The sequence below is a fragment of the Pseudomyrmex gracilis genome, unplaced genomic scaffold, assembly GCF_002006095.1.
Source record: "Pseudomyrmex gracilis isolate BER0280 unplaced genomic scaffold, ASM200609v1 scaffold_22, whole genome shotgun sequence".
NCBI classification, from domain to species: domain Eukaryota; kingdom Metazoa; phylum Arthropoda; class Insecta; order Hymenoptera; family Formicidae; genus Pseudomyrmex; species Pseudomyrmex gracilis.
In genome coordinates this window covers 196,231-218,377 of record NW_018020606.1, presented here as the reverse complement: position 1 = coordinate 218,377, position 22,147 = coordinate 196,231, and the positions used below count along the sequence as shown (strand labels likewise).

General features: G+C 35.4%; 5 protein-coding genes and 1 long non-coding RNA gene across 10 annotated transcripts; 4 read left to right on the top strand and 2 right to left on the bottom strand.

The window, feature by feature from the left end:
* Positions 1-48: 48 nt before the first annotated feature.
* On the top strand, positions 49-3,706 carry LOC109851958. Its single transcript, XR_002249955.1, has 3 exons — positions 49-2,724; positions 2,832-3,137; positions 3,220-3,706. It is a non-coding gene; the product is annotated as an uncharacterized LOC109851958 (long non-coding RNA).
* Positions 3,707-5,848: 2,142 nt separating this feature from the next.
* LOC109851962 lies at positions 5,849-8,106 on the top strand (the record flags this gene model as incomplete). Its single annotated transcript, XM_020422613.1, has 4 exons — positions 5,849-6,066; positions 6,160-6,349; positions 6,437-6,991; positions 7,101-8,106. Coding segments are annotated over 4 exons (1,143 nt in total), but the record flags the coding sequence as incomplete, so codon positions are not given.
* A 345-nt stretch (positions 8,107-8,451) lies between these two features.
* LOC109851957 (myeloid leukemia factor) lies at positions 8,452-13,956 on the bottom strand. 5 transcript variants are annotated; one of them, XM_020422597.1, is made up of 7 exons: positions 13,686-13,956; positions 12,839-12,998; positions 12,461-12,746; positions 12,213-12,363; positions 11,393-11,482; positions 10,543-10,603; positions 9,698-9,786 (listed from the first exon to the last, which is right to left on the bottom strand). In XM_020422597.1, the coding sequence occupies exons 1-6, from the start codon at positions 13,736-13,738 to the stop codon at positions 10,585-10,587; spliced, it is 759 nt and encodes a 252-aa protein (XP_020278186.1). In that variant the 5' UTR covers positions 13,739-13,956; the 3' UTR covers positions 9,698-9,786; positions 10,543-10,584. The 5 variants fall into 5 exon arrangements, with proteins under 5 accessions (XP_020278185.1, XP_020278188.1, XP_020278186.1 ...); XM_020422596.1 differs by lacking the exon at positions 10,543-10,603 and having other exon boundaries at positions 8,452-9,786; XM_020422600.1 differs by lacking the exon at positions 11,393-11,482 and having other exon boundaries at positions 13,686-13,955.
* Positions 13,957-14,588: 632 nt separating this feature from the next.
* LOC109851934 (enkurin) lies at positions 14,589-15,538 on the top strand. Its single transcript, XM_020422556.1, has 3 exons — positions 14,589-15,044; positions 15,131-15,265; positions 15,357-15,538. The coding sequence occupies exons 1-3, from the start codon at positions 14,871-14,873 to the stop codon at positions 15,531-15,533; spliced, it is 486 nt and encodes a 161-aa protein (XP_020278145.1). The 5' UTR covers positions 14,589-14,870; the 3' UTR covers positions 15,534-15,538.
* Positions 15,539-15,932: 394 nt separating this feature from the next.
* LOC109851930 (calcineurin subunit B type 2) lies at positions 15,933-18,457 on the top strand. Its single transcript, XM_020422553.1, has 5 exons — positions 15,933-16,102; positions 16,398-16,437; positions 16,585-16,796; positions 16,877-17,086; positions 17,176-18,457. Exons 1-5 carry the CDS (start codon positions 16,100-16,102, stop codon positions 17,221-17,223), a joined length of 513 nt encoding a protein of 170 aa, XP_020278142.1. The 5' UTR covers positions 15,933-16,099; the 3' UTR covers positions 17,224-18,457.
* LOC109851929 lies at positions 18,015-21,901 on the bottom strand. Its single transcript, XM_020422552.1, has 5 exons — positions 21,480-21,901; positions 20,999-21,099; positions 19,864-20,844; positions 19,650-19,775; positions 18,015-19,522 (listed from the first exon to the last, which is right to left on the bottom strand). Exons 1-5 carry the CDS (start codon positions 21,570-21,572, stop codon positions 19,255-19,257), a joined length of 1,569 nt encoding a protein of 522 aa, XP_020278141.1. The 5' UTR covers positions 21,573-21,901; the 3' UTR covers positions 18,015-19,254.
* Between the last annotated feature and the right edge of the window lie 246 nt (positions 21,902-22,147).

Sequence of the window (22,147 nt, the reverse complement as noted above, 5' to 3'; positions counted from 1 at the left end):
TATAATGTGAATAATTATATATAGACATACATATATAACAAATAAGATATATTAAATTAAAATTGTTTTAATTAATTGTTTGAACGAGAGAAAGAATTTTTTAATTATGAATTTCTCGCAAACACGTGGCCATTAAATAAGAAAAAATTATTTTGCCATTGATTAACACATACACATGTTTTGAAACACATATGTTGCAGCATTGTTCAATTTTTGATACAAGGTTTAGTCGAGTTTTATACAAGTTTTGTAACGTGTATATGTGTGATTACTTATTTCTTTCTGATATATTTAAGATATTACTCAACAAGAATGTAACTCTATCATTAAGCAACGCGTTTTATTCAATATGCTTGCTTCAAAAGAAAGTATTTCCTGGAAAAAGTGATTCTAAAAAATCATGTTGAGCGTATGATATAGATGTATACACGGTTGACCAATTTATTATCTGCGAGTTAACGACATGTGACTGATGTGGACACATTAGATTAACGATACTGCACATTCATAAGCAAATTTGTTAACTTGTGTTGCATGCAAGAAACTGCGACAAGGAACTTGAGTCGCAATTTTATTTATCATTGAACGGTGCGATATGCAATATGCAGTATTTTTTATGCAGTTTTTTTTTTCCTTGAGCTACGTAATAAGCCAACGAGCGTTCTTTCTCTCCGTCACGCCGACGTTCGCGCTTACGCAAGCGTTTCGTATGTAATTGCGTTTCGTATGTAATCTTTACATCAAAATATCTTTCTCACTCTCTCTGATTTGACATATAACATTCTTCTTTATTCTCGTCGAATATCTAAGATTTCGCTGTTCGTAGTACAACCCACACGTATGATATGATAAGATCCAACAAAGAAGCACAAGCTTCATTTTGTACACTCGCAAAGATTAATTCTCTCTCTTTTTTTCTCACTTTTTTTTCTCTCTCTCTCTCTCTCTCTGTCAGCACACATTTTTATAATAAATGATAAAGACAACACGCGATTGCGTCATTTGTGTCATTTGTCATTTGTGAATCATACTCACTTATGCGATACGCAGATTATCAATTATTTTAAGTACAAATACCTCTTCGTTGTTCTTAGGCCCGATTTCTCCACATCTCCCGATAACTATCTGGATAAAGATACACAAAAAAAGATATACTTTATCTATTAAAGTTATTGAGAACTTATCAGAGGTGAAGAAATTTGGCTTTAAATAATGAGTGTAGATGCGTTTCTCATATAGAGACAACGAAGAAAAGATATTATATATACATATATTTTACAAATTCTTAATCATATTTATTCCACTACATTACTCTGCATCACGTTACATTAGATTTCTGTTTGTCGATGACAAATATGTATGTACAAAAAAAGGTCATATAATCTAGTAATAATTAAATATATACTCTAGCTTAGGAACATATGTATAATTTATCGCACGCGTTTTCTGTATTATTATTACATTTGTAAAAATTATAACGTCGAAAAAATGCACTAAATAATTATAGACTAGAACCACGTGCGTGTATTAATAATTTTGTTAACTCTAATACAAAGCAATGATATTAACATGATATTATTAATGTAATTCACTGCGCTGAGATAGAAAAAAATGTTGACCATAGCGAACAAAATAAATCGTCACGCGAAGCAAAGAATCTCACATCTTAAAGGATGTTTAAAAGAACGTTCTTGCGCAATGTGACAAAACAATTATGTTCTGTTTCGCTTGAAAACGCTAATACCTGCTTGCTTTGTAATAGATATATCAATGAAAAATGTATTCTACGCAGCAGACGGGAACGTGGCGATTGGTTCGTACCCAATTCTTGCGGCGTTATTGCGCCGTAGCTCTAATCGGGTCGCATATAATAATCACGTGGCCGCGTACACATATACACTACGTACGTATCGAAGCACGCATATGTAGCCGACATGTTTGAAATGTGTAGACCGTGACTCTAAAGAGACTCCAATGACGTCATAGAATCTATCCTATCCAACAGATAAAGATTATGCGAACATAGAAAAAATTTTGTTGCGCGCGTTATGTATAAGAGAATCATTATCAGTATTTTTGTTGTCATTATAGATAACATTCTGTGCGTCGTTTATAGTTTTCATCTAATCAAATTCGAGAACATACTTCCGATGTTCTTTTAAGTATCTCTTCTAGGAATTTAAGTAATGAGTCGTAAAAAAAACTCCAAGAAAAAATTTAAAAAAGCAATTTCGCGTTGTTTGTGTTCTTAAACTGTTTGCTTTATCCGTTTTCGGATATTCAATCGCCGCTCGCTTTGTATTTGCGCGCAATTGTAATATGCGGCTTGTTGCCAGTGTTGCTCAACCGCGAACGCGCGTTTTGATTCCGACGCGAAGATATGTATATCCGTGTGTGCGCGCACCGAGTTATTCATATATGAAAACTTACGCAACGCAACATACTTGGAAAGCAAACTCGTATCACGTATTCGATGTATTTTGGCACCTTCCGCGAAAAGATTGTCCATAACGTATTGACGCGACTGCGCCGTATTCCAATCAACAAGGTGGAGCGTAATCACGTATCGTTCAAGGTCTTTCGAAATAGACGCCGCAAAGACGTCCAAAGAAGGGTGGAGTCAAGCGAATGTCACCCAACACGATTGATCTACATATATGTACATTGTGCTTTTGAGCTACACGCCTCTGTGTCTCCTCATCGAAGATCGATTGGAATCAACAAGTAAATCCCGTTACTAAAAAAAAAAAAAAAAAATGAGATCCGATCATATACGCGAGACTTTGTTGGATGACTAACAAGTAAAACCTGGCTTTGTTCATTTTGCGCAGTTTTCGCACTCCTCGCTGCCGTTGATTCATTCCGCTATGCGGGAGATCAAGACCAGTCACCGTTGATCGTGACGTAGTCACACAGACGATCGATCGGGGAACATTCACCGCGCGTCTGTATTTTATTTCGCTGTGTACATATGACGCGAACAGCTGAGAAGTAATTTCAGGAGAGGCGCGACGTCAGCGTCGGCCAATCACGCTGTTGCGAAACATCGCATTCTGTTCGTTTCTAAAGAAACCTTGTATTTGCGTGCCGATATATTTCGCGTGATATCGAGCACCGTTTTCTTGGAAACTTATTTTGTAAGCTTATATATATACATATATATATATATTGTATATACACATATATACACGTCTCAGTTCCGTTTCCGTTTTTTTCCAGATAATTTATAACAAAAACTGAGCGTCGCTGTGAGACCACCGGAACTAGAGGATGAAAGATAAGAGAATCAAAGTTTGCATATGTGTGGATAGATTCGCAGGGATATACAAAGAACTCCCCAAATTAGAACACAGGCAGAGTCGACGTCTCCTCTAGTAGTGCAGTTAGACGCAAAGCCAGTTCTTGTAATTAAAAGTATGCCAGTAATTAATTTTTATATGTACATCACAAAGCGATTCTTCCTTCGCGTGAAGAGTCTCGTTTCTCCTCTATTTCGTAACAACGTGACCTCATTTTTCTAAACTTCTTTCCTGTTTTTTTTTTTTTTTTTTTTCTTCTTCTATTTGCACTTTATCACTTGTCGTACAAAAATACGCAAATACGTAGTCAGCTATTTTGCTCAATGCTCTAATGTAAATATGGATTTGCACAATTTTGCGCGCGCGTGAACCGATGTTTATTCGCGATTGAAGAAATTTATTTTTTTTTTTTTTGTTCATTAGTTGTTTCTCATCTTTTGTGTTGCCAAGAACCGGCAATGTGTCGGAACGTCGAAGACGAAAAGAAACTCCGTCTGATGAATTATCCTAACGACGTGCATTCTCTATAGAGAGAAATGTGCCAAAAATAAACCGCTCTTCTATGTTACCGTACAAAAGGAGGAAAAAACAACAAAATGTTTCGAGCGAGTGCGCGGAACGCAACAATGTGACGGAAGAGAAGTTAAGAAATGTAACGTACAAATACACACACGTGTGTCGGACACACGATCTGTCCACGTGTGAAGGCGTGTAAAAAAAAAAAAAAGAACTTTAAGCAGCAAAACGCAATAAAACGAAGCGACTAATAGCACAGTTATTCTCAACCTGTTAGACTGTGATGAGTTACTTAGCTTGCTGCTTAAGTTTTTTTTTTTTTTTTTGTGTCACGGCCTTAATAGGTACTCTATGATATACACGGAGCCTAAAAAATACGCAAGAGAGAGAAAGAGAGAGAGGGTTGAAGAGATAAGCGCGGACAGAGAAGAGAAACGTTCAGTTGCGTTATCGTGTCAGCGCGAGAGATAAATTTGTATTTTCCACATAATGCGAGAGAAAAAAAGTGCGACGAAAAAATGACGTTATCGTGATCACGTGGAGAAAACGCATATGTGTGTTGTACATATGTTAGTGTCGGTCGGCGAACGCGAGAAGAGGGACGACCGGAAGAGCGGTCACGTGGGGCAGAAAACGAGGGTCTTGGAACGTATATAATGTAGCGCTCGCGTCCCGCCTCTCAGTTCTACCTGAACTTCGGATACGTGTGTTTCCGATCAAAGCTTTCGCGAAGGGAAGGTTTTTGTTTGTTTGGTGTGCTCGTTGTATGGGTAAGTATTAAGTGTGCGAACGCGATGCTGAGCATCGAATTTTTTTTTTTTTTGTATTGATGGTTTTTATTGCGGTTTGTTGCACTTACGGCCGATAAAAAAAAAAAAAGAACGAACATGTTTCGCTTTCACAAGTTGTTGAAAATTTATTCGTCGACCGAATTTTCTCATGACTTGTCCTTGAAAATTGAATTTTGTATGACTCATTGATGACACATTCTGGTGTGCGATAATAACGAACAAATTCGTGCCATTCGATTCCACGTCGCGAAGTGTGTAAATATATAACTGCAATTTTGTTTTTTTTTGATAGCGCGTTTTTGCGCGAGAAAATTCCTCGCTCGAGAGATTGTTTTTCCATCGCGTTTTCGCTTGTCCATCGTCCGATTGTGACACACGTTCGGTAGAGAATTATATTTCAACGTTCGTCCCTCGCGGATCGAACAGACGGAAGTCTCAGTGTTCACGCTTGTTTATCAACGATATATATCACAGTAACGGAATTTTTCACGTTAAAGGTCACGAATTGTCGCTCGGTTTTTCCGTTTGATTTTTCATCGCTCGCGATCGCGGAAAAATGTTGGCGCGACAACCAATGCGGCGCATTTAACGCGAACCAAAACGGAATCGCAAAACGTGACGACGACGAAGGTCGCCAGTAGACACGTGGCACACGTCTATCTATTTGGTCGTGTATTGATTCACCACGCGCGTCCTCTTGAGCGTGGAAATCGCCATGTTGGATACCGAGCCGAGAACAAATCCGATCCGCTTTTCCGCACTTATTTCGCAGATCGTGTCTTATGGCACCGTGCTGATCCGTGTGCTCAAATAGCAGTGGACTTACGGTAATTGCCGCTATTTATTCGAATAGTTTTTCATCCTGCGAGACGGGAGAACAAAGACACATCCGACGTTGTTGCGTAGTAGCGTTAGTTGCAGTCCGCAACAGAAATTTGTCTGCGGTATATTACGCGTCCTGTGTATCGTCAAATTTCACCTGAAACTGATACGAAATTTGTCACGCAAAGCTTTTTGCACATTCCCGAAAGTCGTTACTGTTTGAAAAATAATTTGTCTGCTCATAAATTGTATTTATAAAATGTATTAATTTATGTAAATTTTAATCAATTATGTTTGAACGCAGAGCGAGAGAAGAGTATAAAACACGGAGAGAGCCCTGTGGAGCCAATAAGCAGCTGCAGGGACGAGCATGGCTTCGTACCGACGGTTGGCCGATGGGGCAACGAATGGCCGAGTTGACTCGAGACGGCAAAGAAGTGGTGCCAGCCACAGGGGCAGGCACGCGGGCCCTGGATCAGGGGTGTTCCGCTACCCCTGCCGGTCTGGGCCCAATACGAGTCACCAGCCCTGACCGTCTCCACGGTCGAACAGTATGAGGAATTAGCAGGAAGCGTTGAACTTGAAACTCAACGTTTATTGCGCGAGCATCGCTATGATACTATTGGCAATTTCCTCAGGTATGTATATAAAATATTCAATTTTCTTGTCATTTCTCTCAATACGTTTTGTGATAAAAAATTTAATAAATAAAAATTTATAAATAATTCTAGATTCTACACGGAGTACAAAAGAAGTGGAGTAAACGCGCTTGATCAATTCTATCCCAAGTATCAGCCACTGATAACGCACGAACACCATACTTGCGTCGGTCTTGGATTTGAATTACTATATCGATTAACAGGTTTGGACAAACGATTCCCAGGAATAGCAAGTGGCCTCTATTTAGTATCTTGTGAAGAGGTGAGTTAAAAGAAACATATATAAGCATCTTTAGAGATTAATTAACATTACCTTTTGTGCGTTTACATATATAAATGTGTCATGTAGACGATTGGTGATATCGCCGGCTACGTTGGTGGTCCACCAGCAGCAGACAGTGGTGAGAAAGAACATGTACTGGTATGTTTGAGAATCGAAATCGATAAACGTCGTGGCGTCATGCTGCTAGATCCCGGTTACCATGTGGCGCGTGTTATTACTGTAATGGCCGATAAGTTATACCCTCATACAGGCTGGTTTACCCAGTCTGATGAACCGACCTGCAAGAAAGAGTACAACTATTGTCTGTGCGCTAACGATTCCGATTATGTCGAGTGGCATGAGAGACAAACTCGACCTGGTGCCTTGGAGAGGACGCAAGTCGCTCTCATTTACGTGGCAAGGCCATATTTAACTGCCATTGATGTTACTGAGCGTAGAAACTTGGTCTACAATCGCAGGAGTCTAATTGCCAGAGATACCAAGGGCCACATTATCGCTGGTATATATTTCTCCGTTACACTGGACGTGAACAACGCACACAACTTCACAGTTTTTTATCAGACAGAAAATGGGAAGAAGCGAGTCAAGATGGCGTTCAATAAGTTCCGTAGTTCGTCCAAGGTAGAGATTTAGATTATAATGTAATATAAATATGATGTAGTGGAAAGATCGTTTCTCGACACTATCCATGTCCATCAAAGTTTCATAATAAAAGTGTCTTTTGTTTCAGATAATTCTCAATGCCGAGGAAGTGGAAGTGATAAGGGAATGCGCCCGACAGCTTGACATTTCGATGGATACCTTGAAGAACATGATATCCGCGTTATCTACGGTTTTGAGCGATTCGTCATTCGTGGCGCAAGTATTGGCCATTAATTCAAGAATAAACACTCTGGCGGAAGCAAATTGACAGGAAGAAGTTACTCCATCCGATACAGCTTCGGCGCAACATTACGTTTTATTCTTTCTTTTCTTGGCTTTTATTTTGCGTTCTTTTACTAAATGACATACATATAAATCTTTGTTTATTCTTTTATCTTTTGTAGCTGTGCTTTGTGTTGTTACACATATATATTCGTATATTGGTAATTAGACGTGATGAATCGCGTATTTTTGTATGATTCACAACTTAAACGTCATGCAAAATACATAATTCAGGGCAACGGAAACACACATAGTTGTGTTTTTATACTCATAAAAATAAAAATAAAAAATTCTCTCGCTTACAATATCGCAGTTTTATGAAATTGGACAAAAGTATTTTAAAGCTAGCGTCAGACTTAAGCGCGTATTTGCAATTTGTATGAAATTCATGAATGCTGGGAGGCAAAATTATATCGATCATTCGAACTGATTCGCAATTTCAGATTTGCGAATTTTGAAACTAAGTACGCGAATGATCAATTCGTTTCGCGTTGTATTCTGTCTCGAGTTATGCTTGTACACTGTTGAATATTGGCGAAGCAATACAACAAGTCAAATTCCTTTCACATGTAATGAATTACATGCGACAAACTGCGAATCCCGAATAATCTGACGCGAAGTTTTTAAACAGATCCACAAGTTTTAATAAAAACATGATTTTAAAATGTCTAATTTTATATTCGCTTTATATTTAGACTGTGCACTTGACAAACCTAATAAAGCTGATTTTATATTTGCGATGCCTACAAGATTTGTATTATTACTTTGCTGTGTAGAGTTTATAGAGAATTTTGAATATAAGCTTTACGTTACATACGTGTATATCAGATTACATATATTTTTATCNAATACTGGGACTGAACATTTATATAGACGGATTTACATAGCAAAACAAATTATAATAAAAACGAAGTTTGTATGGGAATACAAAGGATAAGAGGTTGTATTAATTTACAATTGTTTTTTTTTATTTTTAAAACAAACATGTATAACCTCTAAATTGTAAAATCACTTAGCTTTATTTGGAAATAAATAGTCTTTATGGCCGACGAGATGCTGTATTGATAAATTGTATCTGATTTCCTCTTAATACGATCTCGATATCGTTTTTCATTAATGGATGAAATGATGTGTGCAGGACATTAAAAGTTCAAAAATATTCGGAACAAGATATCATTTATTCCCTTTACACTTNTAGATATTTTATTACATTATAGAAACTGCGGATGAATGTGTCATGTTTATCTCTGATTATATACGCTTATCATTGCACATTCAAACTACATCCTTTATATCATTAATTCTTAGAAACTAAATAAATATCAGAAGAACTTTATTTAATTTGTATAAATTATATCCACATCAATATTATCTTTCTTCAAAAAGCAGAGTTAATCCTCATTATTGTACCTNGTGTAACTTGAATCTTTTGATATATCCAATAAAAAGCAAACATCCCGCAAAATTAGGATTTACTCAAATAAAAACTGATATATTGATATACTGATACTATTTAGAAGTTACTGATACAAAAAATTTGTCTGCTATAATAGTACTGCTTCAGAGAACCTTATTTTTTAATTTCTTTTTGCATATATATGTATATATATATACATACATATAGTGAACTCCACGAAATTGTCTTGGTACTCAATGCAGATTTTTCGATTCCTTTTATAACCAAGATTCAAAGAAAAAACTTATCGGTTTTCTGTCGTGCTTCAGTATCTTCTCTGTTTATTGCCATTGAGGCAACATTTATTAACAAAAAAAATGAAATTTGTTACTTAATAACAATCATACGAGTAGTCGTATTGATGATATAACAATTATACAAATTTGTCATATTTGATCGATTTTTCCGATTAAAATGACGGCAAACATGACACATGTTACAATGTCGTGTATTATAAATATTGAATGATAAACTAAGGAGAGTTATTGTTATCTACCAGGATAACAAAAGATCTTTTTATGCCCGCCAATTGGGACCGATTAAAAGGCGAGAACAATTTCGCGAAGTTGGCTGAATAACTTAAAATCTATACACGAATCTACTTAAATGTTCATATTCAAACCTAAAAGATTTGCTACCTAAATAGTCTTTAAACTGTGAACCAATTTAATTAGTTACATCAAAAAATGATATTATATTTTTATACAATGAGAGAAGTAAAAGTAAACAATATTTAGAAAAAAAAAAATAAACCGCATAATATTTTCTTATGAGAACGTTAATGAAATTATAATAAGAACATATATTCATAGTTTCCGTTTAAGATATATTTCGTTACGTGAGGTTTCTTGTATAGTGGAAATAAAATTCGGTATACGTTACGGATAATTGTTTCAAATATTCTAGTCGTCACTATGAGATCCAGCGCGACGCTTGTTACTAAAGTTGGCTATCCAGTTTATGCTCGCGTTTTCGAGATCCAGTTGGATACGGCGCCGAAAGTTCAGCTCTCGAAGACGATGCGGTTTTCGATTTACTGTGAACAGGCGTCAAGGCGNACACGGTATTATTTACGACATCTTTACACGTAACTGTAAAATATTAGAATTTTTGATAGTCAGAATTTTAAAGTCCAAAGATGAAGCTAAAAAAGATAAAGCGCATAAATATAAGTTTTACAGCAAAAATTATTTTTGCAGAATTATAACTTAAAGTGCAAAACAGAAACAAGAAAAGAGAATGCAAGCAAAATAAATAATTCATGCTCTTGTCTTGTGAAATAAAGTCGCTGTATCTTGTTTTAGTAATTCTGACTCAAAGACAAAAAAAAAGAGGAATATACATAATACGAAACAATTGNATAATAATAAATTATCACATACACATCTAATATATCAATATATAAATAATATCTCATATATCACACACAAGTGATAGGACATGTATTTAATTTGTAAATAAAATCGTGCATCGCGCGTGACATTTTCTTCTATTTCTTCTATTAAAATAATAAAATAATACTAGATAATATTGGAGTCTCGTAAATAATTAATGTTATTTATATAAGTTTTTAATACTTATTTNACCCNAAAACCAAAACATACTATTACCAAAACATGNTATAGTATTTAGTTAAAAACCCTTTTTAAGCGAACATCCATACCGAGCGGCGCCGTTACAATAGGTTAACATGAGAAATTATATTGTATAGTTACAAAAATAAAAATAGAATTAAAATAAATAAAAACATATACAACGTAGAATACAATAAAAAGAAACGCAACGTACTTACGTTGCACAAGTGTCACTGCTGTATACTATGCTTTTTAACTTATTAATATTTGCGGCTGTACCTGTAATGCACACACAAGAGAGGTATATTCTATACCAATCTTAGCAGATTTGCTGCATTACGGATTATCAATGTTCCATATGATAAATTATGTTTAACGTATGATCATATTATAAAAGTACAGTATTGCAACAACATTAATACAGATTATAAAATATAACATTTAATGTTATACATTAAAAGAAAATGAATAATATTAAATAAATCTAGAAATATGCGTAAAATTATACAACAATATTTTGTTTGGAAAGACAAAACTACCACTAAAATATTTATAAAACAAAAATCAGTAATATTTTTAAAACATGACATAAAACCATCAATTCAGAACTGAAATAATTACTTGTATAAATAATACTTTTTGCAGTTATACATAATAAAAGGCGTCACACTTATTAATATAGTAATAAAACTATAATTACAAAGACACAGCTATAAAAAAGAGAGCTACATACATATATGTTAAACTCGCTAGTTATCAATATGTATATCTAACGAAAATACTGCGATGCATTTTGTTCTTGCAAATAAATAATGCAATTTTAAAACAGATGTGATCTCAAGTGCATAAATAAAATAAATAATAAAACAAAGTAAATACGATTTTATGTTCACAACAATGTGCTTGCATTCGTATGTGTGTTTTCGAAATATATAAAGGACCAGAAGAAATCTCATTTTATTTAACATAAAAACACCGTGCTTTACAAAAAATAATAAAAACATGACAAATTAAAAATTATAATCTTAAATGCAGCAAATGGCAATGCTAAATTCGATAGAAACTTACCTTGAAGAAGACGTATTTTTTGTCTTAGAAGACAATAAGGACCTTACAGAACGTTTAGGACGGAACCATTTACCTCTATTAGAATGTTCACTACAAAGCATATAACAACAAAAATAACATAAAACAAAAGAAACATAATAAAATGTTAAAGAAAGTTAAGGAATACTAAATATATACTAACAATTGAAAAATAACTACAGAAGAACCAACCTTTAATAAATTTTGTCTTACCATAATTATCTACTTCAATTTATCAACCAAATTTATTAAAATAATTTAAATTACTAATGTTAATATATACTTTAAGAATACATATAAAAAGTGATCATCCGAAAGTAGAAAAAGATAAAATGATTATAAAAAATTGTGTAACACCCAAATATCCATACTTTTGTAGCACGTACAGAAAAGCAATTGTGCATATTTATTTACTTAAAAGTTGCATAGAAGAAATGAGAAAGAAATAATAGTGATATGTAACAAAGCGTAGCTACATGAAGTCTTGTATTTGTCTCTGTACCTCTTATATCTATTGTGCTAGATCAACTGATCCTTTCTACATATCATACACGTCATCGAGTAAAATATTGTTAAGTCCATATAAAATTGTATAAAAAAAAAAGTGACAAATATATATGCAAATATATAAGAATATTAAAACTTATAATAAATATGTGCACACAATGTCCTGTATTGTCCGAGACAATAATAAATAAAAAAAACAGTAAAAAAAAAAACTTTTACTCGATGCTCCTACCTTTGACAAGATCTTATCTGATAACAAAAATGTATCATATACTCGATCCTAAAAAAAACTCACCTTGCAGGTTGCTCTGTGGTAGATGGTAAAGCCAATTGCCTTGGCTCTGGTCGATACCTGTTGTTATTAGCAATTGCATTTGGAGCGTTAATCGCACCAGCGCCACGTCGCGTACGTGTTTCCCATTCTTGATTAAAGCTGTCTGCCTCTTCTGAAATGCATAAGTTACAAATTTGTTCAAGTCACGAATACTTTGTATGTACTTTGTATCAGTAATTATATTATTATTAAAACCAAACAAAAATTACCTTCCTCCAAATTAATGAATTCCTGTCGTTCTTCTTCCTCACCACGCATATTTCGCTCCCTTTCGAGAATGTGCGCTCTTTCGCCAATGTGATGACCAATAGCCATTTTTCTGGTTCCGGTACGAGAATCACTCACTGTCTTCTTGGTCTCTTTTATGCCGCCGGGTGCTGTTGTTGTAGACATAGTTTCCTGATAAACCTGGGGACGTCCATCAGGGCCGCTGGACATGGTCATCACAGATTGGCTCATAAAAGAGTGACAACTCCCGTCAGAAGCCATGTTGCTCTACAGTTGCAACAATATGATCATTAGTTAAAAATTTGCTTTTACATAAATTATTAACTTGTCAACTACAATATATCCACAATTGTACTTACAAAACCAAATCGTCCAAAATTTGGGTCAAACAGTGACAATGACATATCATTTGTTCCTCTATTATGAGGCATGAGAGCATTCTGTCCCATCATTGAAAAGGGATCACCGAAGAAGGAGCTCATCATATTGTTCATTTGTCTCATAGTATGCATAGGAGGTCTGTTAATGATAAAGAAAATGTAAATTAAAATTTAGCATAAATCTATTTAAACAAATTAGTGAAAGATTAGACATTATTGAAAAAATTTTTATGTACAAAAAGTTGACAATTGTTTTATTTGAATCAATCTGTTTATACAAATTTTTTATAAAATATTGGACCAGTTTTTTTAATTTATCAATAACTTAATTGCGTTATATGAACAACTTCATACATCACCCCTAATTAAAAGTCATCCATTATGTATATGAAAAAAAAAAAAATGTCAAGCATCATACTGTTTTATACCAGCCTTACAATATATTACAAAAGTATGAAATACACACACAGACTTTTTATAGAAAAGAGGAAAAAAATAGTGTACATATACTACATACAACTACGTTTCGAAATTGTACTTTTATTACACACTTAAACAGAAACAAGCAAAATTAAATTTCTATGCAAGACAAACCGCAACTCAGACGGAATAACATATCCAAGATACATCTATAAAGAGATCCCGAGGATGTTTTTGGGATATAAAACGTCTTCTTAAATGTCCCACGAGATGTATCTCGGATGTACGCGTGAGAATTTCTGTGTCAAATAGTATACGCTGTCAACCATTGCTCTCGCGATCGCAGTCTCTGCAACGAGGACGCACACACATGCTCGTGAAAAGTTCGCGAAGCGAAAATACTTACCCAAACATATTGAAGATATCGTCATCACCCATAAACGATCCAAAGAGAGACATTTTGCTGCGTAGTCTCGGAAGTTCGTACTCAGAGATTCGAAAAATTTACGCGATCGATACGAAACAAAATTTTGTCCACGCGTCCAAGCGAAAGCAAGCCCGAATATCCCGAATACTGAAAGCGCAACGTACGAGAGCGCCGCCTATCTTGGTGGACGGAAATTTCTAGAACACTGTCCAGGTCTGATCACCGTGACGAAACAAACGTGTCTACGTCAGAGATGGTCAGAGAAGAGACTGAGAGCGGCCACGGCCAGTTTGGTTGGCACCACTTTACCACTCTGCTTGCCAGCGCCACGTCCACAGTAGTGAACATTAGCAACTACGTAGCCGTGTTCACGAGCGATTTGTCGGTAAATATCATGTGTGGACGTAGAATCTATAGACTGGTGCGCGTTCCCTACCTTTGCCAGAAAATGTCTTCAACGTTGAGAGAGACAGCTGGTGGTGATAGAAAAATAACGAGGGTGAAGAGGAATGAAAGAGATTAAAGGGCGATGGCAGGTTAGGCGGTAATGAAACAGCAGGCGAATTAGATAAGGTGATAACAGCTAAAATGTACAGTTGGTGTTGGCGCCGCTCTCACTTTTCTCTTCACATGTGTATGTAGAATTTTGCAATGCGCGTTTTCATGAAATTTTTTTAGGTATAAATTTGTGACCAATGACGGAGCAAGCTGCTTCGAATTGATTGATCAGTTTATAATCATGTTATGCGTGATAAGAAACAAAACGCAATAGGCAATCAGCATTTTGCTTGTATGGAAAAAGCAAGCGTGTTTGATATGTTGTCACGTCGCTCTCTTGTTTGTGCGATGATGACGCTTTCAGTCTGCATGAGCGCCATTACATCACCTCGTACTGAGAATCGATGTAACTTTTTTTCTAGCATGGAAACGTGAAAAGTAAACAATTTTTCTTTTTTATTGGTTTCTACATACAGAATTCGGCGTATTTCATTGATTGGATGACACAGATGCGAAGCGCACAAAATGAACATTGAAAAGATTCGCATGAAATTACATGATATCGATCACCCGAGATTTAATTGAATCTTCTCTCGGGGAAGTAAATCTGTTAAGAGAGAGAGAGACGCGACATCTGTAAACAAGGGTAAATGGATAATTGGCAAAATGGCGACGGAAAAATTAATCGTTAGACGAAAGAAAGATTTCGTCAAGGAGAATATCATTCACGCGAAACACTTGCATCCGGCGGAACCCAGACAGCGATCGGTCGATACACGTCGTGGCGACACATATGATTTAAGGAAGAGCGGATTGCTTCCAATTTACGTACACAAAAAAGTACGAATATATATATATTATACAAACAATTGTTTTAGTATTACTGCTATATGTCGAGTTTTAATTTTCTATACACGTTACTTCAGATTTACGGAAAAGTACCGAAATGCGTAAAGATCGTTGCGAGACCCGACGTAGAAACAAGCGAGAAACGTGACGAAGACGAAAAATTGCCTTCGTGTCGACAAATCGAGGAAAAGGAACGGGAAGCGTTGCTGAACGTACGTAGAAGCAATTTTATGATAGAGAGAAAGTCTGCGCAGCTTTTATTTAATTTGTGAAAGCAAACATGTATGTTGGTTTGAGAAATAGGATATGAAGAAGAGATGGGACGAATTGATGCAACAGTACCGAGCACTGCCTTTTCTTACGGACACGTTGCCGAAGGCGCAAAGAAAAGCGAAGATAGAACGGGCGTTGGACCAGCTTGAAAAAGACATAACAAGTATCGAGCGCTATCAGATTATATACGTTTATGATGACGAGTAATGTTAAACACATACTATATATTTTTATATTAAATATTTATAAAGTAAGAATTTTTCAGAATAATATATTTTGTAAATTTTCCACGTCGTGTACATAAAGAAATAAATAAATAGTCATGAATTATTATTAACGATTTTATTGTGCGATGTTCTCCCTTTTTTTTATTTTTTTATTAAAACGATACGTATAAGATGGCGCCCAAATATATTTAAGGCCGGTTTGATCGATAAGCGTCGATCGCGATTGGTCGATTCGGCTCGTGGAAACGGCGGTTGGAAATTCGAGCAACGCGATATCGTTCACAATCAGCGACAATTTGCGCTAAACGGCGCTTAGCGTTCATTGGTGCATAGAAACCGTCACATTCGAAATATTACACCCGTTGCACAACAGTCTGCTTGTGTTCTGCTGAACGCGGCCATTGACTAGCGCAGGAGAAAACAGGCAAAACGTCGATACGCGTGCAACAATTTCTCTCTTACGGTGTTTCCGTCTACGCCGAACCTGTCCGTTGAAAAGTATTGTTATTCGAAGTGTATTTGCAACAGATCCAAATCTAGTACAAAATGGTAATTGATTGGAAATATATAGAGAATAATAGAATTGCCGTAAAAAATGTTTCCTTGAGTGCAAAAATATTTCGTGTGTTTTATCACGTTCAATGTTGTTCTGCTGTCTCTCTCTTTCTTTCTCTTTCTCTCTATCTCTCTTTCTCTCTCTCTCTCTCTCTTTTTCTTTCTCTTTTTCTCTCTCTTTGACTCTAAAGAAAAATAATATAATTTCGAAATATTGTGATTTGAAATATTCTTTTCTTGCAATATTATTCTGCAAACACATTTGTTTTAAAATTGATTCATCTTGTAGGGTAATGAGAGTTCGCTGCCTATGGAACTTTGTTCAAACTGTAAGTCGTGAAACTTATAAATTTTTCTTTAAAATATCATGAAGTAACTTTGTCCTTGATAATATATATATAATTCTAGAACAATTAGAAATATCAAATAATTTGTAAAACAAAGTTTATGTATAAGATATATGTGTTCTCTTCTAGTCGATGTGGACGAAATCAGAAGATTAGGAAAGCGATTTCGCAAGTTAGATTTGGATAATAGTGGAGCTCTCAGCATCGATGAGTTTATGTCTTTGCCAGAGCTGCAACAGAATCCACTGGTGCAGCGTGTTATTGACATATTCGATGCGGATGGTAATGGAGAAGTAGATTTTAAAGAATTTATTCATGGAGTATCTCAGTTCAGTGTTAAGGTAATAGTTTTCGCTATTTATAAATAATAACTATTGCATCTCTTTTATGCAAATAGTTTACATATGTTGTTAATTTGCAGGGTGACAAGGAAAGTAAATTGCGATTTGCGTTTAGAATTTATGATATGGATAATGATGGTTATATAAGCAATGGCGAGCTATTCCAAGTGCTTAAGATGATGGTTGGAAACAACTTAAAAGATACACAGTTGCAACAAATTGTTGACAAAACAATATTGTTTGCCGATAAGGATGAAGACGGTAGAATTAGCTTTGATGAATTTTGTTCTGTGAGTATATGTAATAAATTTATACTAATTGGGTATATATTCATTTTTCAATAATGTGCAAACTATATATTTTATATGATTTATTTTAGGTTGTTGGCAATACAGATATTCATAAGAAAATGGTAGTTGACGTTTAAGTGTGATTTTGAATTTGCAAAAAAGAAACTCTTACTTTATTAAAAAAAAAAAAAAATGTGGGGTATGTTAATTAAAATCTATAAATTAATAATATTAACATCAGATTTATGGGATAGTTCTGAAAAGATCTGTTTAAAGTAAACAATTATTGTTCTTAAACTTTTGATCATTACGAGTTTATTCCAGCAAAAAATTTGAATGATAATAATTGCGTGCATGTGCATCACACTAAGTGCAATATGATGCTAAAGTGTTGAATCGATCGATACGGAGACTGTTTTATTTGATATGCCTTATTAAAGGTGTTATGGAATAAATCAAACCATCTTCTGTGTTCCTTCACAAATGTAATGATGAGTATAATATATGATGTAACTTTGAATAATCTTAACTTTAACTCTAGCATCTTAACGCTACGTGCTTTCTCCAAGATTTTTCTCGAAGACTTTGCAGATAAATTTAGTTTTTTTTTAAGTGCCTGCCAAAAAGAAAAGATATATATAATTTTAGATATAGAGATGCACTCTCTTGATTTATTCCTTCCATTTTAAACTTCTCAGTGAAAAAGAAGCACAAGAGTAAAATCAAATCTCGCATCATTGTATGGATCAGTGTATTGTAACGTATTTTCTTCATTGTTCAAGAAGTAACTGTTAATATTATTCATAAAATAATAACGTTGGCATCATTAAAAGATTTCACTCAATAGCAAAGGTCGTTTTAAGGGATTATTATTTTAAACTATTAATATGTAAAGAAAGTTATATATATAAATATATAAGAAGTTAAATATTTCGATTATTTCTATATATTATGTTTGCAATAAGTACAATCACAAATGGTGCATTTGGAGAAGATAAATTAGAACAAAATTTGTCGCGAAATCTCGAGAGAAAAAAGATATCGAGTTTTTTATCCACAGATTTACTTGATGAGCTTCTGTATGTGTCATAATCTTTGTGTGTTACCATGGGGATGTTTATAATTTTCTCAAATGTACGATCTATTTATTTAGTTAGATATTTATTTATTTTGCGATAACAATAAAAATCATAATTTATCATTATACGTGAGATCCATTAAGGTATATATATTTATGATATAAATAAGTTTATTGTATCATTGTTAATTGTTTCTATATATACTTATACATGTTATATGATCTTATCATGTCTATATTATATATAATTGAAGTTTAAAATTGTAAAATATATTGAAATTACTCTCTCTGTATATGAGTGTTTGTACAGACTGTGCAACAGGTATTTTTGATTTCTTAAAGAACCTGTTTATGTTTTAGAACAAATGTGCAATAACTTTTTGGTTTTTCTTGAAATAGTTTTACGCGAGAATTTTGAATCAATTACACACATTTGTCTCTCTAATATTGCACTTTATTTTTAAACATACAGACATAAATAAAACTGCTATACACAATATTTCATTTTTGAGACATATCTATCGTCGTAACTACATTTATATATCGATACAAGAAATACGAGTTACATAAAAATGACACAATACAAAATAGTAAAAATCAGTACAGAAAGAGAGAAGGAGAGAGAGAAAGAGAGTTAAAAGTGTCGTTATACAGGCGCGAATCGCAAATTTAGCCTCTTTATTTATAGCGACGAGAAAACTTATTCACACATGTATAGAATATTTTATATATATATATATATAAATTTGAATTGAACTCTCCTCCGTCGTATTATGTGTGTATCGAATAATTCGATAGGTTTTTAAATACTAAAAGACGCTTACTCAATGCCAGAATATCTTACAAAGTTCACGTCACTTACAAACTACCAGAAATANTCTATCAATCAGAATAAAACAGCAATCAATTACGGACCAAATACGTAAGCTTAAAGCGATTTATTCGCGTAAAATTCTGGCTAGATAATGATCTCTGTAAAATACTCTGAATTATCGCGCAGTTGCTATTCTCTTTTTTTTTTTTAAATCAGTGTTAAGTGTCGTAATCGAGATGAGCGCGTGTGAGAGTCAATTCCGAAAATCGTTTCCTTTTAACTATTATCGATATGAGCGATGTGTTCGTCGCCACTCTTGGCGTAGTTGTCCAAATTAATATTATTACGCTTGGCTTTGAAGTCAGTCTTAAAATTTGCCTGCTGGGCAGTAGCGTCGTCTTGGAACACTTCGGTAAAATGAAAGCTACTCCCATTCCCAGTCTTTCCTTTTGCATTGTTGACGGAACTATCGGAATAAACCTCATTGACATGTTTGCACAATGTCGCATTGAACGACTCTACATCACCTTCCGGTATCTTGCATCTGAAATGTCGGCTTATTACGATTAATTTTGCTAGATCCGCGCGCGCTGCCGTGTCAATGAGCATAGTAGATTCTGTTTTCTTTTTTTTTTTTTTTACGAATAATCGGTTTGCGAGAGACGCTTTACCGAGACGCTTCATTGTTCTTGGTGGTTTGTACAACTGGCGATTTAGAATTGGCATGATTGTCCTGATAATGCTTCCATAGGCCAGTTACGTTATTTAATTGCGCTCCACATCCGGGCATTTTGCATCTATGGATATTACATGAATTTCATAAGAACCGTAAGTATACATCTATACGCGCACAAACGCACTACGTACGTTTCGTAATATACTTACAAAAAGAAGCTGACAGTAGAGGTTTTTCCTTGCTTTACCTTCGGCGTTTGCTTACCAGTATTGGAATTAATTGCGTTCATGACTAATTTATGACTGTCTTGATGATGACGATAATGTGATATGTATTTGTACTTCTTTCCGCAGCCGTTAAAATCGCACTTGTATGTTTCCTGTTTGTACCTAGACATGCGTTGCTTCTTCGGTGTGTACTCGTCATCCGAGCAATTGCTATTGGTTTCCATCGAACTGTCCTCGATCTTCAGCGAACTCTCATGTTCGAGACCGCTACGAAAAACCCGCTCCAAGTTGCCCAGATCTATTCTGTGTTCCTGATTCCGCACATTCAGATTACATAATTCCATCTTCATGTTTTGCGTAATAGTCACGTCACCGTTTATGTAGATCACGTTGGTCTTATTGTGCGAGCATTCCATTTGTAGAACTTCCTCGCACTTGGGCGCGCTTCCGTCGTATTTTTGTACGAAGTTATCCTTAACTATAAGCAAATCTTCACTCTTCGAAAACTTACTGATAGAACTCAGGGATTCATTATTCGAATATTCGTCGCTGTTCGCGACAGCCGTAATCTTATTTTGATCGTGGCAGAAATTGTTTTTCACCTGAATTTTCGTCTCGTTTCTAACGTGACAACTCTCCTCCGTATTTCCGTATTCTTCGTCCAGGACGAAGTTTTCGTTCGACAGTTTCTCGTAACTGTCGTCAGTCTTTTGCAGAACTTCCTCTTCTATTGCGTTCTCCGGATCCTCGAAGCAAATTATTTCAGGTTCTATCGGCAGTGTAGACAGCTGTCTATGACAGCTCTCAATATGTTCTTCTAGGTTACTACTGGTAGTGTGCAAGGACCCGCAATTGGTATATGGACATGCGAACACATTGGTTTCATTGTTGTGCCATTCCTGATAATGTCGCCACATGCTACCTGGATCTGACAATTCTTCTCCACAACCAGGTTCGCGACAACTACAAACATTCAATAGAGAGACGATAAAACAATTCAATTAGAGAGATGGTAAAACAATTTCAAAATAATCCAAGTTTAAATAGTATTGAACAATTCTGTCTTCTTTTTTCTCTACTAAGTATAAAAACAAAGTACAATTGGTATTAAACTCACATGAATCTAATCTTTAAAGCTTCTAGCACTTCGTGTTTGTTATATTCCTCTTGATTGGTGAATACCTTACCGCAACCTCGTTGTTTGCACGTATAAACTTCCTAAATATTAGAAATTGTGTGTGAACATTATTAGAGAAACTTTACTTCAACAAAAAAAACAACAAAGATACGATAGAAGTAGAAAAAGAGCAAATATCAAAGACAATTCAAATCAAAAGTCATTAAACAAAATTATGTAAAAGAATCACAGTTATTGTTTCTATTTTTTGTTAAAATTATTCAAAAAAAGAACTTGATAGAGAAAAATTATATACGCAAACGTTAAAAATCTCCTTAAATTCACACAACAAAGAAACACACAATTGGACAGATTTATCAAACAAGATGTTTGTTTTTACACTCGCCCTAGTTTAATCTACTATTTGTTTTGGCTTAGAGGTCATTGACCCCGGGCCAATGGCTTCTTCCGTGAGCTTCACCTTTTTCGGTTCGATCGTGTGATTCCGCGAGACGAACTTGATGACGCTGACTTCCGTTGGCCGATCGGCACACGTCTCCGTACCCTGACCCATCGTGCAGGATCCGGGGCGGCTCCGGCACAGGAACACGGGCTCTCCGCCACTCGGCTAGCACGAGCGAGCTAAATCACATAACCTGTTCCCATGACGGCTAGATTTGACAGAAAAAATCGCGGCTTTGCTGAATGAAGCGCACGAGCGGCACGGCGGTTTCGCGACGGTCTTGTCGGATCTCGAATCGCGATGCTTACTGATCATGCACGCTCACGAGCGTTACGCACCGAAACGCGCCTGCCGAATTCACCGCATCGCATTATCGGTCTGTCAATAATAACAGTATCTTGTGTTGTCACATATCAGTACCCAACAGAAGGTTCCGGTTTAGCCGCAACCGAGCCGGCCGGTTCGCATTGAGAACCGCTGGCGCGTTGCGCGAACGAATGCAACGAGCGAGTGCGCATCTTCGACGCATATAAAATAGAGAAATCTACCAATCGCGTGATACGATCGCTAGATTCTCGTAACATAACATTACGGTGCATACAGTAGGGTGCGTCCCGACAAGAACGAAATAGTATGAAATAGATCAAGAACGGAAAAGAGACATTGGTGAGAGAATAGCCAATCAG